Source organism: Coturnix japonica, chromosome 18 (assembly GCF_054131305.1).
Source record: "Coturnix japonica strain WE chromosome 18, WE-NBRP24, whole genome shotgun sequence".
Classification (NCBI taxonomy): domain Eukaryota; kingdom Metazoa; phylum Chordata; class Aves; order Galliformes; family Phasianidae; genus Coturnix; species Coturnix japonica.
In genome coordinates, this window is record NC_140680.1 from 6,268,441 (window position 1) to 6,284,063 (window position 15,623).

Here is a 15,623-nt window from a genome sequence, read left to right on the forward strand (position 1 = left end):
GCACAAAGGCAGGGAGACCTGTGCTCACCAGCCAGAGCAGGTTTAGCACTTATGGATAGTGCCAGGCTGACCTGGATAGCTCACAGCCTTGAGCTCAGAGGAACAGCACGTGGCAGCAAGGAGAGCAGGAGCTGCACTGTCAATGCCCATTTAATACCTGGGTCCTGCAGCAGAGTGCCCACAGGTGGAAGCTGCACTGTGCTGGCTGCAGTACCACAGCTGCCCCAGGTACCTCTGGGGATACAAGTCCTCACATGAGGGGCTTCAGAGCATTTGAAAGGCAAGGAGGTATGCAGGAGAAGAGGACAGGAGAGAAGACAGAGCTTCTAAACTCCAAAAAAAGTTACACATCAATAACCAACAAAAGAGCTTCTCCTTCTCTCAGGGCAAGTGAGCTTTGAGCAGATACTAACCCTTCTGTCCTACCATCACAGACAAAAGCAAGGAAGACAAATACTGCCATGTCAGCTCTGGCCAGGAAGGGATCATTTGAGGGGTATATCCTACCTGGAGAGCTTACACCACGTTTAGCTTGTAACTAAGGAGGGGGGAAATGCAAGGAAATGCATTCCCATATCCCTGGATCGACTAAGTTAGCATACAAAAGACAGCATACAAGTTTGGAAAGATGACGTTATTTAGATACACATGGGGAGAAAAGCTACAGGACTCGAGGTAGCAGACACAGAAACACAGGGAAGACAGAAAAGAAATGGAGAGAGGGAAAGCAAAAAGTTTTGCATATGGATGTTAAGGAGGTGGTGCTGGTCTCTGCTGTATGGGAACCACAGACAGGATGCACAGAAATGGCACAGAGCTGTGCCAGGTTAGGGTCAGACTGGACACGAGGAAAAATTTCTATGCAGCAAGGACAGTAAAGCACTGGAACGGGCTTCCTGGAGTGCAGGCTGATGTCTCGCACCATCAGTATTCAAGAGGCGTTTGGACAATATCTTCATTAATATCCTTTAGCACTTGGTTAGCTCTGGAGAAGTCATGCAGTTGGTCTCAATGATCTTTGGTAGGTTCCTTCTAACAACTATTCTATTCCAATTCTTGTGTTACAAAACAGGGAATGATGCACACTCAGAATTCTGGCAAATTTTGCAGATAGAAGCTTCAGCCATAGGTCTGGGAACTGGGTGTCCCAGAGTAGCTAACAAGCACTGCGGCACATCCAGCTCATCTCCCTCCAACACTGGCAGGGCCCTGGAACATCTGCTGGGTAGGTGAGGATGCATCATATTGTCACATGGAGAGCAACAAACTCCAAAGCAGAGGTGTGGGGACACACTGCTGTGGGATTTTTGTCTTTACAAATTGATCACTTATGAGGACCTTGAATCAACCTATTGTTTCTGTCTCATGTTTTATTAACAAGCAGATTTTTTTTTTTTTTTTTAATCTTACACACAGCAACATAAAATCCCATAATTAAAAATAGATTTGAAACACACCAGCGTGAGAAGTGTGCAAACTGGACACAGGATTGTAGGCTGATAAAAAGACTTGTTCTACAATTATCAGTAGAGGGTGCTACAGGTAACACCAAAATGTTGCTCACGTGTGTAAGTAATTTAGGCCAACTCTTCCTTTCCTGTTGTCAGTACCACCGAAGGATGTTTTTTTCTTTTTCCCCAGCATGCCCACAGAACTGCTGGACAGAAATTAATATCCAGACCTTTTCCCCAGAGGTCAAACCACATGAATAAACTTTGTCATCCATAACACACCAGATCAATCATTAACAGAAAGTAGTGGAGATGTTTCACACTGGCACTCAATTATACCCGTTCCCTCTCACACCATATGGGAGGGCCCAGTCCCTTGCTCTCCCCACACCCTGGCCCCAGGTATGTGAGAGGCAAGGAGTGTTTCCTCTTCCTTCCCCACTGCTCTGTGCCCTTTCTTCCCTGGTTCCTCCCCTGCTTTCTAGTTGTTGGAGGTTTGTGCATTGCTCCCTGAAATGCCAGTCAAGGAATCTTTTCATATTAAGCTTCTTTATTAAGTAGAACGCTGCAAATCTGTCTCCACATGCTTAAGCTCTTTTTCTCCTTTGATTACCACTGCCATTTAATCACTTCAACCCACAAAGCCTTTGCTTTTGATAACTCCACCTGAGTATCTTGTGGTCAAGGGGAGTGAACGAATCCTCTCAGTTCTCCAATGCATGCTTCTGATCCTTGGACATGTCGCAGATCCAGTTTGCAAACACTTCTTTTCCAGTCCATTTTTTCTTGCTAGCTTCGCAATTAAGGAAGCTTAAGCCTACTACTATTGGAGGCCTCTGTTTTTTTATTTTTGCTGTTTTCTGGTATCTTTTTGTGACACCTTCACCCGGGGCAGGAGCCCATGGCACAGGTTATAGTGCAGAAAGCTGATGGGTAAAGCTGATGGGTACCACCATGACAGTTGGAGCATCTCAGAAGCAGAGAGCTTCACTGCGTGATGCTTCAGCTCCAGCCCTCAGCTCCAAGATACATGAAATCCCACAGGAAAAGGCCTCAGAAGAGTTCAAATGGAACCTGTTGCATCTCATTTGGCAAAGGTGAATTTAAAATGAAAGCAACTGGCCGAATCCCAATGCATCCTTATCCCCGTAACAAAACTGGGAATAGAGAGGATGCACAAACACCAAAAATACAGTGGGCATATAGATATCAGAATGCAGAAGTGTAAACCTGAATAAAGATGAAGGGGTTTCCCAAAAATAATATTATGCATCCATCCTTCCTATCCTCCCCCACATACATTTTCCTGTAAACCACTTAAACATTTTGTGGCTTAAACACAGTGGCTGGTAACACTTGCTATGTTTTTTCCTCAGCTCTTTTTTTTTAATTTTAATATATTTCATTTATTAATTCTAAGCTTTCTTTTCTTGCCACTTCTTCTTTCATGGGCTCTCACTGACACACCATAACAAGGACTTGAAAATACATGCTTTGGACTGTCCTCACATCCATGCCATTTTCTGCAAGAATGATGGATACCACCAAATTCCAAGTTTTGCTCTTAGTTTCACCTAAACCACTCAGCTGTCACTCGGGTAGTAGAAGAAACCTTAGTTTAGCCTCAGAAGCAGCAGGGATTTTTTTTCCTTTTTAAGAGAAAACAAAAGCAAATCTTTCAGATCTATACTGTTCAGCTCTTCTTAACAAGAACATGTGAGCATGCTTTTGCCATGAGGGCACGGACTAACCCACACAGCTGCAGCCACCTCATTTCGGGTGTTACACCGAACTGCTCTCAAAATGCCTGAGGAGTAAAATCTCGTCTCATTATTGCCCTGAAATAAACTACTTATGGTGATTATTTTGTCTGCTGACTGGGTAACAGTAATAATCGCTTAATCTGCTTAACACCTTAGCTTTCACTTCAACAGCCTTGACAAATCTTGAAGAGCTAAAAAGGTTAGAACTAATCAGCGTCCTGTTCTAATAGGAGTAATTACTGTTTCCTGCTCAAACCCATACTATGTCTTGCTCATAGGAAAACAGTAACTTAAAGGGGGAGCTCTGCACTCATGTCTTTTACTCTATTTTAAATAGCACCAGCTTTTCTAATGACAACCAGGACAGAAGGAAATGATAACAGCACTAGTTCCCTTTATTCACATAGGCTTTTTTTTTTTTTTAATAATCCTGTGCAAAACTGAAAAAACTGAATTGCACCTTCATACATCTACAGCCAAGGAGTTCACACTGCCTTAAAGCTCTTCTGTGCTACACTCAAAACTCCAGCTCTTGGAGCTGTTTCCATTGGGTTTAACCTTACTGCCAAGACATCAGCTTCAGACAGGCCCCAGCTCATGGCGTGAACTGCCACTTCCTGCTTCCCTCCACCACAGTGGGGCCATCACTCTAAAAAAGGGATGAATATTTCCCACCCACATATGAGCCATATGTATGCATTGGAACATTCACACTCTTTAAATGTCTTATTTTATCATGCTTACAACCTAAACACGCTTTTGTTGCTAAGAGACCACCCCCTCAAAACAGCAGAAACTTGAGCACAGCCTTGACACGTCTGCTCAGCTAACATTAATGAATTCACTGCCACTGATTTACTGGAATCCAGAGCGAGCTGTCACACACATTGAAGTGACGGTAGGATTTTGATTATCATTTGTCCACTGTTAAGCTGAATGGCCTTCCAAGTCATCCTCACATCTCACCCATTTTCATCAATATAGCATTACATGCCTCCTAATGTCAGACCTAACACAGTAGACCACACTCTGCGTAGTTAAGTGCCTAATTAATCCAGACATCCCACTACTGTAATTTATATTACTGTATACATACAAGTCACTAAAAACGGTCTTCTGGATGAATAATCAAATCACTGGTGATTTTGTGCGAAATAAAAATACCAAGCCTCTCTCCCAAGCAGGATATACACAGGAATACAACACAGATATCACAGTGAGTGACAGCTTTAGCAATACTTGCTTCTTAATGCCTTCTAAACTATATTAAAATAAACCCATACATGCACACAAAAACATTTTGTTATCATACCTTGACCCAGATGTTTATCTCCGGCTCTAGGCTCTTCCAGTCTACAATTGCCACTCTCGACATTTAGGGTGAGTTCTGAAAGATTTGCACTTATATCTGTATCATCAAAATCCATATGGCTTGAAAAAGCATCACCAGTAAGGAGTGGGTCTATCACCAGTGGAGAACAAGGTGGGGATGGAGAAGAGAGAGATGACCTTGGAGATAGTGATGTCATGGATTTTGGAGTACCAGACAGTGATCTCAAAGCCTGTATGCGACTGGTGGTATCTGCTTTGTGAGTTTTTGCTACTTCATTTTCATGAATAGTGGTAATACAGCCTGATGGTCTAAATCCAGTGGCTCCTTCCAAGAGCAAGTCAATCTTGTTTTGATAATCTGAGTCCAGCTGCTCCAACTGCTCCATGTGCTCACTGTAGAGGTCAGTGAAGCTGGCAGAGGTGGACGAATCCTGGCTGGAGGTGGCAAGAGATCCTCTGCTTGATGCCAGTGAGCCAGGACTGCTACTCGAGGACAGGGAAAGCATGCTGGCAGAAAGACTGAAGGAGACAAGTCAGAAAACAGTTATGTTGTATTTCTTGATTTCTGAAATAGACACTAAAATACCACCAAGTCTTCAAGCGCAGACAGTGCATTTTGCTTTGCCAGCTCAGGCCATATGCATTAGCTCCATCTATCTCCCAGTCTAGAACTATAGTCTACCCAGTGGAAAAGTTAGGCCACTTTTTAATAGAGTTCATACACATATGTGAACTCATCATTACCATTCTCCTAAGAATTCCTGTTCAGCCAAAGCAATACTAAAACAGTATTGAAGCAATCAGAAATTAGTGATAACATTCTCCATTTCTGTACGGAAAAATCTGTGGTAGCTGTTAATCTCCAAAGACCACCACACACACACAGAATAAAATAAAATAACAAAAATAAAAATAAAAAAGCAAGGTCATGCAAGCAGATCAAGTTATTGCATCCATCTATCCATACAGAAGAAAATTTCCATTCACCTCATTCGTGGAACTCAGCTCAAAAGGACAATACCAACTGCATGGAACTTGTCTTCTGACATGTGGCCCACATAACATGCAGCAGCTTCCAGAACACTGGAAAGATTTACCTACGTGAAAGGCTGCTACATGGACTCTGGGGCCATAAGAACAAAGGTAAGAGTTGAGGCTGAACTATGAAATTAGTCCTCATTAATTATTTTTAAAAATATAACTAACAGTAAAATTAGTTTTGAGCAAGTGCTTAGACCACTGGTACTATGTAAACCCTCCTTAGAAATTCCGTTTCAATCAATTCTGCTGCTTCAGATAATAAATACATTGCTTACTGCTGACTGTTTAAGAAGCTCTTAATTGTTGCTTTAGATATGGATTAGCCATTAAAAAAACCTCTGTATATGTACAAGTGGCTTAGGCTTAAGTTGTCTCGCGGAAAAACAGTGAGGATGTTAATAAGCCTAATAATGCATTATTTATGGGAACAAGCTAGAAGCTTTATCATAATATTATGCCTATGACCTTACAAGAGAAAAAATCCAGTATAATTTTGGCACAGAACATCTTCCTTTGTACAACATAGATGCACTGCACCACTTTTGATAAAAAAAGCCTTTCTGGGTGAAACACTTGAGATGCGATAAGCACTTCCGCATTTTAGCAATGTACGTACATCTGCTAAGGGCTACTGAATCTAGAGCTCTTCAGTATTTTTCTACCAAAATGGAGTGGGGCTTTTTGTTTCGCTTTGTTCTAAATTAACCTTGTCCACCTCATCAACCAACTGGGCTCAACTTCACTTTGCGCATACCTTTGAATGGCAGACATTTTGTATTATAGGGTTAATAGCAAAGGCTTATTCTTATGAAGGAGCATGCCAAGAACACTGAGAACATAGTTAGGAAAAAATTAGTTTCACATGCTTCTTGGTCACCTCAAAAGATCCCTGATCAGCTAGAAGAAACCAAAATGATGCAGCTCCACTGCACAAGAACATCACAGATAGCTATTCTCCATGGTGGCTTATTTACAAATCAGTCTTGCACTATGATTTTTTTCCAGTCTTTTTCGGTATCATCTTCATAACATGAAACAGAATCCAAGTGGAACAGAAGCTACAAACAGAATAAATTCAGTACAAATAGGAAAAACCTCAACCAAAGAAAAACCCCGCCGAACACTCTTTCAAAAGGCTAACGACACAGTTGCCACTTAGGAAGATTTAACTTTATGACTTACAGGCATGCATTTGTCTCTGAAAAGAGTAATTCTCTTGCTTCCAAAAACTACAACCTGAATAAGCAGACTGCATTAAGATTACAGAAATATTTCTGTGTACCACATTAACCACAGCACATTTAGGGATAACACAATATATTGCCTATGTAGCAAGCAACAGTATACTTGAAAACTTAACACAATAACATGTATTTACATTTCTAAGACACATTACACTAGCTTTGTTGATATTGAGCTGTCTTAACATATATACTAACATATATACTACTAAGAAAATAGATCAAAAAATTTGCCAAAAAAATCATTCCTAGTCTTGGCCACCTAAGCGTCCCACGTCAGAAATAAAAGGGATTGTTGGAACTCACTTTGTTGTCAGAAGCACCATCACAAAGACACTTATCGCATTCTAAATGCCTATCTAAATCAGGTGGGACAGATAATCCTCAGTCTTCCTCTTTCCATTGACTACATGGGAATCCTAGGCATTTTAGGCAACTACTTACTGCAAGTAAGAGGTCTTTCAGATCACTCAGCTGGGAGATGAAGCAGAGAAAGGGCAGTTACACCACGCGCAGTTAAAGAACCTAAAACTTCTGTAAGAGGCTACATACCTCTTCAGCTGGGTGTGCAGCATCGCAACCAGTCGTGTCGTTTCTTCCAGTTCTCGGACTAGCTGATTTCTTTTGCTACTCAACTTCAGTCTAAGAGGAAAGAAAAAAGATGATCTAAAACAGCACTTAAAATTTCAAATGAAGAGTAAAGGGAAGTTCTGTTCCTCCAGTGAAATCCTACCAAAGTTAACAACCGTGTACAATGTAAAGTAGGACAGAATTCAGTTTAGATGCAAAGATGCTTACCAACTTCCACACTCTCAGGATGAAGAACTCAATCCTAAAAACATTCACAACAACAGAAAGTTACACATCATAATATTAGTGTTTCTTAGGATCGGGCCTCACAATAAGTCTAACAGATTTTGCTTGCAACAAGCCTTACAGTTACTGTGCAAATAAAGAAGTGCTTCCATTGGTTTACAGTACAGCTTATACAATTCAGTTACTAATCACCTCATTATGACTTTACATTAATTAAGGGAATTTAAGGACATCTTGGTTTTATTTCACACCTGGACTGTTTGAGGCACAGTGTGCACTTAGGTGTTGCTCTCTAACTTAACAGGCTTTCAGGCACGAAATCCTTCACAAGAAACAACTTATTTCTTCAGCATAATTGAACAGAACCATATTCCTGAAAGTCACAGATGAAAGTGTTCATCTTACAGCATTGCAGGAAAACATTTGGTCAATCATAGATTTTTCAGGCTGGTGAAAATCCTGGAGCTGAGACTCATAGAATTTTTCCAGTATTATAAAACCATAAAAAGACTACGTAGAAAGTTTGTGTAGTCTAGATACTAAGCACGTAGAGGAAATGAAAATAGAGACAGACAAATGAATGCAATACTTGTATTCCATATTAACTGAAGAGACTGCAACTAAAAATAGCATTGTCATAGGTGTTCACATTAATACATCCAGACAGTAAAGCAGCTGTAGGAAGCACCCAATGCACTATTCATCCTCAGTGTACTTTCCTACTGTAACACATGCAAAATTAGGGAGGATAACTCTTATTTCTTTCAGCTAGTTCAGATTCACAGGATAGGCCATGCAACTCCCACAGTCCTGTCAAGTACCAGTTCCTAGAGAAATCACATACAGGGATGCTCAAAACAAACTCGTTTGAACCTTTATCTGTCAACATTTGCAAGCTCCAGAGAGCAGAGCAACTGTAGCAGCTATTTAGAGTTATTTCTTACTTTTTCACATAGGATCAATTTGAAGGAAGGTGGCCAAACAAGGCCTCCCCACAGGAGGATTAACAACTGCAGTCAGTTTCTTTTGAAAGATGATTTCAGAAATGGCCTTATTCAAGTCTGAGATCACAGTGCTATTAGCAGCCAGCCAGGAGGTAGTGCTGCTTATTCCCGATTAACCCCATCCAACAATGCAAGCTCTGTCTTACACTCAGCAACCTACCTCTCAGTTAGAGCTTTGCTTTGAGTGTCTCTAGCAGCCTGAAGATCTTCCTCTAAGCGCTTTCTCTCCGTCTCCAGTCTCTCTACCTCTCCTCGAGCCCATTTTCTGGGGCTAATAAATCGCATTTCTTTTAAGAGCTCCTCCTTCTCATTAATTAATATTAGCCGATCCCGCTCAGAATCCAGCACACCAGGCCAGGCCTCACTGTCAAGCTTTGCCAGTTGTATTTTCAGGTTTCCTATTCTGCAGGAAAAAAATAAAAATAAAATTAAAAATCAAGTATTTATTCCAGGAGGAATGTCTGAGCTATCACTCCCTAAACACACAAAGGTGTACCCTGACCAACCACATCTTCCATAACAATGAAGAATCTGAGCTCAGGGGCAACTAATCTCACCTTTATGCCACCTTTATGGGGGTGTTGCCAAACACAGCTCTGCCAGGGGGCTGATGCGCAGAGTGGGATTTTAACTCACATTTACTTCCAATGGTAAGCCTAGAGCTAACTAGGGGTTTCTTTCCATCAGTCAGGGAATAGCATCTAAACCAACAAACCAAACATAAAACAAAAAGCTGTCAGATACACTCTAGAGGTGCTTCCATGCCTTCATGCCCTCACAGTGATTAGTGTGGACAGTATCATGCAGTAAGTAAAAGATCTTAACTTGGCTTTATTGAAGAGAATTCTATGCTCCCCACACTGAATTTAGACAAGCTGGTAAACCCACACTGATCCGCCTCATCCATTACAGCAGATGAGTAGAAAATACCTTTCTGAAGGGAAGCCTCATTTTTTTCCATCAACCCATTTTCCACAGCAGGCTGCTTGTTCTAATTAAATGTCCATAATTGTTAGATATTCAACCCAACTATTTCTATGTTTTCTTAGGAACTATTCTATTTTTGAGTGCCTGATTAAGTGTAATACTGTGCTCCAATGAAGAATTAACAATGGCATTAATTCATAATCCAAGAATTCCTCTGTGTATTTGGAAGGGATATGAATTTAAGAGGATTGGCTGGCATTAATCTGATCACTTCTGGCATTCATTTGCATGGACATGGCTTTTCCACTGGAATTTGTTCTCTATACAGTTCCACGTCTAGCAGTTCTGTTACACTAACCCCAAGCTTTCACCCTGCTCTGTATATGGTCACTTTCCCTCCTTGTCAGTATTCTAGTCCAATGAGGCCGTATCATTACAAAATAAATGCTTTGCAGACTGACGTTTGACTGAAAACTCCAGCCCTTCAGCGTCCCCTGACTCAGTCTGGACTCCATAACTGATGTGCCACATTAGCCTTGTGTTGCAATGAAATCAACAGTGCTGGGCTGAATTCACTACGTAATTTTTCTGTGTGGCTACTAATGTAAAGAACAAGAATAAACAAGAATAAAACTTCAGTTATTAAGTGATTTATTCGTTGTTATATCAAGTGCTTTTTATTTTTCCCTTTGGGAGAGCTGGTATCTTTAGATGATATAGGCATAATACAACATTTGCAGTCCTTTTGGAGACCACATGAAGCACGTGCTTCTCCAGAAATGTGCATGTTAATACACACAGCCCCAGATCAGTTCTTCAGAAAAACTAAGTGCAAGATGCACTCAAAAAAACTGATGAGTGAAATATCCACACAATTGTTCCGATGCTTCAAGTGACTTTAAAATATTCCAGTTTAGGACAACACAGAACGTATTTTTTAAAAGTCCAGAGTTATCAATAATCAAACAGCACCCAAAATGAAATTTTAGATGCTGTAGGAATTAAAGCAGTGCATAGAGAGCAACTGATACAGAGCTGAGTTAATATATTATGTCTGAAGCTGCACAGGATCTGATGACGCCCATCCTTCCGGCACTGCTGCAGTAGCTACCTTCTCGTGGAGACGCAGCACTAACGTATATTTCAACATAAGTCTATTATTAGTTTCCAAACCAATTAGCCTAGAAGTCACTGCAGTCGTCCCTAGTTCCTTCTGTGCATGTTTGACATGATCTACTTTAGGGCACTCATTGTTTCACTAAGCCATGAAAGAAAAGGACCTTGTGGTAGATGAGGGAACATGCAATTGTGCTTTAAATTGCTCTGCCTGGAAAAGTTAAAAATACTCCCTTACGTCCTGTGGCATTAGTCTGGTCCACGATAGTGTAAAAGGTGTCTACTACTGTCTCTTTTCAAAACCATCAGGACCCTGTAAAGTCTGATAGCTCTAACCTACCTAATATGACTTCATCTTGATCTGAAAGCCTTAAGTGTTACCTTTCCAGACAAAGCAGAGCTAATAGGACAGAGGTGTTCCTACCATTTTGTCTCCCTTCATAAAATCTGTATGAGCAAACTGCTTTCTCCTTTAGATCTTGAAACATTTTAATATTCCATTTTGGAGACGGGAAATGCTAACACATCGTAAAACACTAATTTTCATAGCAGCAGAAGATTCCTTGTTAGTCACTATATCCATAGCATTGTTTCATCTTAAAACCAATTATGGTGTTTCTTTCTGCAGCTCCTAATGAAGACTTTGCCAAATCCACAGTGCTCTGACAGATGGAGATCTTTTCATTTCAGCATTAATTATTCATCCCCTTTCAGATCAATCTTTCCTCAATGCTTTTTTTAACTATGGAAAAAAAAACCATAAATTGCCTAAGAGAGACTTGAGATATTAAACCTTTAAATGCAATGCTGTTGTACGTGTTCTCCTTTACTTCAAATGAAGTATTACCCTGCCCTCATAATGTCATTTCTTTGTAAAGAGTATATTCATTTTCTCTTCATGTTCATTTTACTCACTTGCTTCTTGGAAAAGATACAGGCTAAACAAAGAGTGCTCCATCTCAATCTGAAGATGTTACAACTGTAAATTAAACACCAGTCCTGAGAAAAGCTTAAGAGTAAATAATTTTTAACACTGAAACATTCTGTTACATCTGGAAGACTAATAATTTTATTATTCTTATTGGCTTAAATCACAGAATGATTTTAGTCTTACGGTAGGTGTTTATCTTGGTTTGGCAAAACAGTCAGTTCTGACAAACTTTCCCTATGTAACAGAAATAAAAGTTTCAGCTTCTGTCAATAGTGGCTGGTCTCACATTCTTCAACAACTACCACAGATACAGATCAAAATTTATGCTGCTATGAATCACAAGTGCCAGTATACTAAGATGAGAACACTGAATATCCTCAGCATTCAGCCTTATATCTGAACAGCAACTAGACAAAAAAATTCCCCTCCTTGCAAATATCCCAAGTACTGATTGTTTCACACCTTTAAAGTTACTGTTCTGGAATGGGCACGTCCCTTCAGAGCAGTCAACATCAAAAACACTACAGCTGATGGCTACACCTCTCAACAAGGACTAGCCCAGCCAAAGTCCACAGAAATAATATTGCTTTATGTTTTTTTTTCCATTTAAGTGTGGCATTGATCCATAAAAATACAGGGACCTCCTAAAAAGCTGAATTAGCTCTTATCTCTACTAAATTAATATACAGTCTAATTTTGGCAGAAGTTCTCTAAGTAGATACAATTTTAAAAAGTCTGTTCTTCATTCATCTTAGATCAGAAAACAACAGTAAAAGCTTACACTTCTACAGATAAGCAGACAAGCACTCAAACTGTAGTCATTCAACCACGTCTTGGTATGCAAGGTGTGAACGCAATATTCATTTCTTCTTATCTGACCTGAAGCCATGCAAACATTCATCACATTTTGAATAAGGTAAGGAGATGCCTTTCAGTACAGCCTCCTTGTTTGGAATGGGGAAGCATTGGCAATGGGCAGAAAAGCCACTTTAGTCCCCACAGGTGTGGCTAGACTGAGTTCTTGATGTATTAGTCACACCTTAGTAATTTCTGGGATGGATATTTATTTCTTAAGCGATAACGTTGGCCCAGAAAACTTGCTGCCTCCCTAGCTCAAAGTTCAGAATGTTTATTTATACTGAAACCCTGAGATACTGCTAAGTGGCATCTTTCCTAGTGAAGTACAACTTAAAAATAAGCTGAATGACATTCACAGGTAAAACAGACCATAGAATTACCTTCTCTTTGCTTCTTCATATCGAAGGCGCAATCTTACTTTCTCAGCCAACTGGTTACTGCTGCTGGTAATAAACTAAGACACAACAAAATCAGTAAATTAGTAACTAACTCCTATTTTGACATTTTCTAATGACACTGATGATGCTGCAAGTTACGCTTTCTCTTATCAAACTAATTCATCTAGCTATACCAATCACAGAATGGGAAAATACTGTCCACAAGATTCAGAAGGTCTTTTGCCTCACTCACCAAAGTGGAGTTCCTACTGCATCCATCTCAGGTTTCTACTTCCATGCACACACAAGTAGTTTTGAAATCTTAAAACTGCTGTTACACATTTGGTTTTAGATAAAGTCTCACTTTTGCTGTTAAGTCTTTGAAACAAGTGATTTCTTACCACAGCCAGATCTGAAGATCTTTAATTGCATGTGAGGCCCTGATTGAAAACTGACATATACATCTAAGTAATGGCTCACAAGAGAGGCTTCTGTGATGTCCGGCATAACACAGTGAATTTAAAGCACTGCTCAAACTCTTGCTGAGGCTGGCACAAGGCTGCCAATTATAACTTGTTGCATAAGGGGGACTGAAGGCTTATGTAGCACTCGCTACACATGTTTAATGGCATCAAAATATCAGCACACATATTATCATTCTTACTCATTAACATTCACAAGCTGAAAGCAGAACGCACTCTTAAGGGAAGAGTTCTCATTGGAGTTTAGCAGCGGAATATTTTCTTGTCTAGGAGTGTATAACTTCTGAAGAGCTTTGGGAATATTCATGTTTCATGAAGCTATACATATGAAGTAAAACTTTCTTTCCTTTATTTCCACCTAAGTTGTTCTAATTAGACACACAGCGCAAGGAACCAGCAGGCTGCCTTTAGAGATGCATTAACACTGCATGTTGAAAACGAAGGTCACATGGAAGTTTAAATCAGGAGATCATTATTTCATTGATACTCGCCCATGTTTAAAACCTTGTATTATAGCAGTACTGCTCTAGTTCAGAGGACTGCTTCTACATGCAATTGGTTTCTTACTTGTTACTTACATTTCCTGAAACATCCGTCTGGGAGCTGACATCCAGATACTGCCTGGGTAACGAAGAGCTTGAGCTTTCTAAGGACACATTGCTGGCCCACAGGTCTGACTGTGATCCTCTGTCATTCACAAAGCTGTCTTTTAATCTGGCTAAACTCTGAAACCATAAAAATTCATCACATGAGCTCACTTTCACTCAAAATACCTTGGCAGCTATAAATCCTGACTGAAACTATGTGATTTAAGGATCTGACTATTCAGTGCATACAGTCAGACCCTGCAAACGTGAAGCCAGGCAAGGCTGAACCGCACCTCCTAAAGCATGAGGCTGCTGTGCTGCTGAGCACAGAGAACATTAACACAGTCTCATGCCCACATGTTCTCTGCTGGGAGTTTGCTGGAGGAAACAGACCAAACGGGCCACTGTGTTTTGATGGTTTCTGCATATCTGCTCTTTGACAGCAGTACAGACAAGTACACTGCTTCATTCTTGTTCAAGAAACCCTGAGACAACAGCACATCTCTAACCAAGTGCTCACTACTGTCAGTTATGTTACTTTTTTGTACTTCCAAAGTCTGAAAATTAAGGTCCAGTCACAATACAGAACTACTTTAGATTAATATATATATATCATTATACAATTTATATATAATATATAATAATGATATATTAAAAGACATGTCTGAAAACCGAAATAATTTATATAGATTTAAAAAATTTAACAGGGACAAAATGCTATGAAAGCTGTTTCAGTACCTGAATGAGGTCTTGCTTTTCCTTCTCCCCTGATGTGATGGCCTTCTTGAGAGCTTTCATTTCACTTAAAATGGCTTGTGCTTCATCAAGTTTGTAGCCACCTTGAGTATCAGACATTTTCATGTCAATACTGCGTAGAAATTCGAGAAAACATACAGTAAGCCAACATTTTAAATGAAGTGCATTACATAAATCAGCCTAGACATATCCAGCTTGACAATCATTTTTAACAAAACACACTAAGTATAACATAGACAAGCAGTGATGATTGGAGTTCTTGGTTCCTTTTAAGCCACTTCACTCAGAAATACATTAAACATCAAAACTCTGATTTTAGCCATGTAATTGCTTTGAATCTTTAGGGAGGAAAAAGACAAGAGAAAAAAAAACAACAGAAAAAAACAGTTTAGACAGACTGCTATTAATTACCTTGTTTCTAAAGCAGGTAAGTTAATCGTATGCTAACTATATTATTTTAAAGCATAGACCTCACACTGATATATTTAAAGGCACAAGCTAATCACAAACCACTTTATCCTGCCCTCTTCTGAAAGGACTATTTACTTAAGTTGGTACTTGAGAGAAAACTACAGGACACTATATCAGTGACATTACTTATAAAATGCCATCCGTTTATTCACAGAGAGATAAGCACCTGAAGCTTATCCCCACCCCAATTTCTTTTCATTTTATCTATTTATCTTTTTCTGTCTTTTTCTACTATGACAATAGTCTGTACTGTAAGCAAGTTGACAAAAATTGAGTGCAACAGAATGAACCAAGGTACAATCAAAAGGTATAAAAGTAATTTCCCCATGAACTCAGTTCTGATCCAGCTAATCACATACAGGCACAGAATTGAAGGAAATAACCCCATGGATTTGAGTTGCACGTGCCTAAAGATCTCAGCAGCAACAGATTTCAGCTTATGTTTTTCAGGCAGCTATTTGTAAACGAAG

At 39.9% G+C, this 15,623-nt stretch overlaps 1 protein-coding gene across 4 annotated transcripts in view; it reads right to left on the bottom strand.

Moving 5' to 3' along the window:
• The window catches only part of WWC1 (WW and C2 domain containing 1), a 55,985-nt gene that overhangs the window by 10,892 nt on the left and 29,470 nt on the right, over window positions 1–15,623 (bottom strand). For 3 of the 4 annotated variants that reach the window (XM_015875920.3, XM_085518824.1, XM_015875919.3), the window contains exons 6-11: window positions 14,665–14,794; window positions 13,918–14,064; window positions 12,861–12,934; window positions 8,809–9,051; window positions 7,381–7,470; window positions 4,527–5,065 (exon numbers count right to left, since the gene is read on the bottom strand). In XM_015875920.3, coding sequence (XP_015731406.2) covers window positions 4,527–5,065; window positions 7,381–7,470; window positions 8,809–9,051; window positions 12,861–12,934; window positions 13,918–14,064; window positions 14,665–14,794 — 1,223 coding nt within the window. Of the gene's footprint in view, window positions 1–4,526; window positions 5,066–6,464; window positions 6,605–7,380; window positions 7,471–8,808; window positions 9,052–12,860; window positions 12,935–13,917; window positions 14,065–14,664; window positions 14,795–15,623 lie in introns of those variants that run through there. The other variant, XM_085518825.1, reaches the window with a different exon arrangement.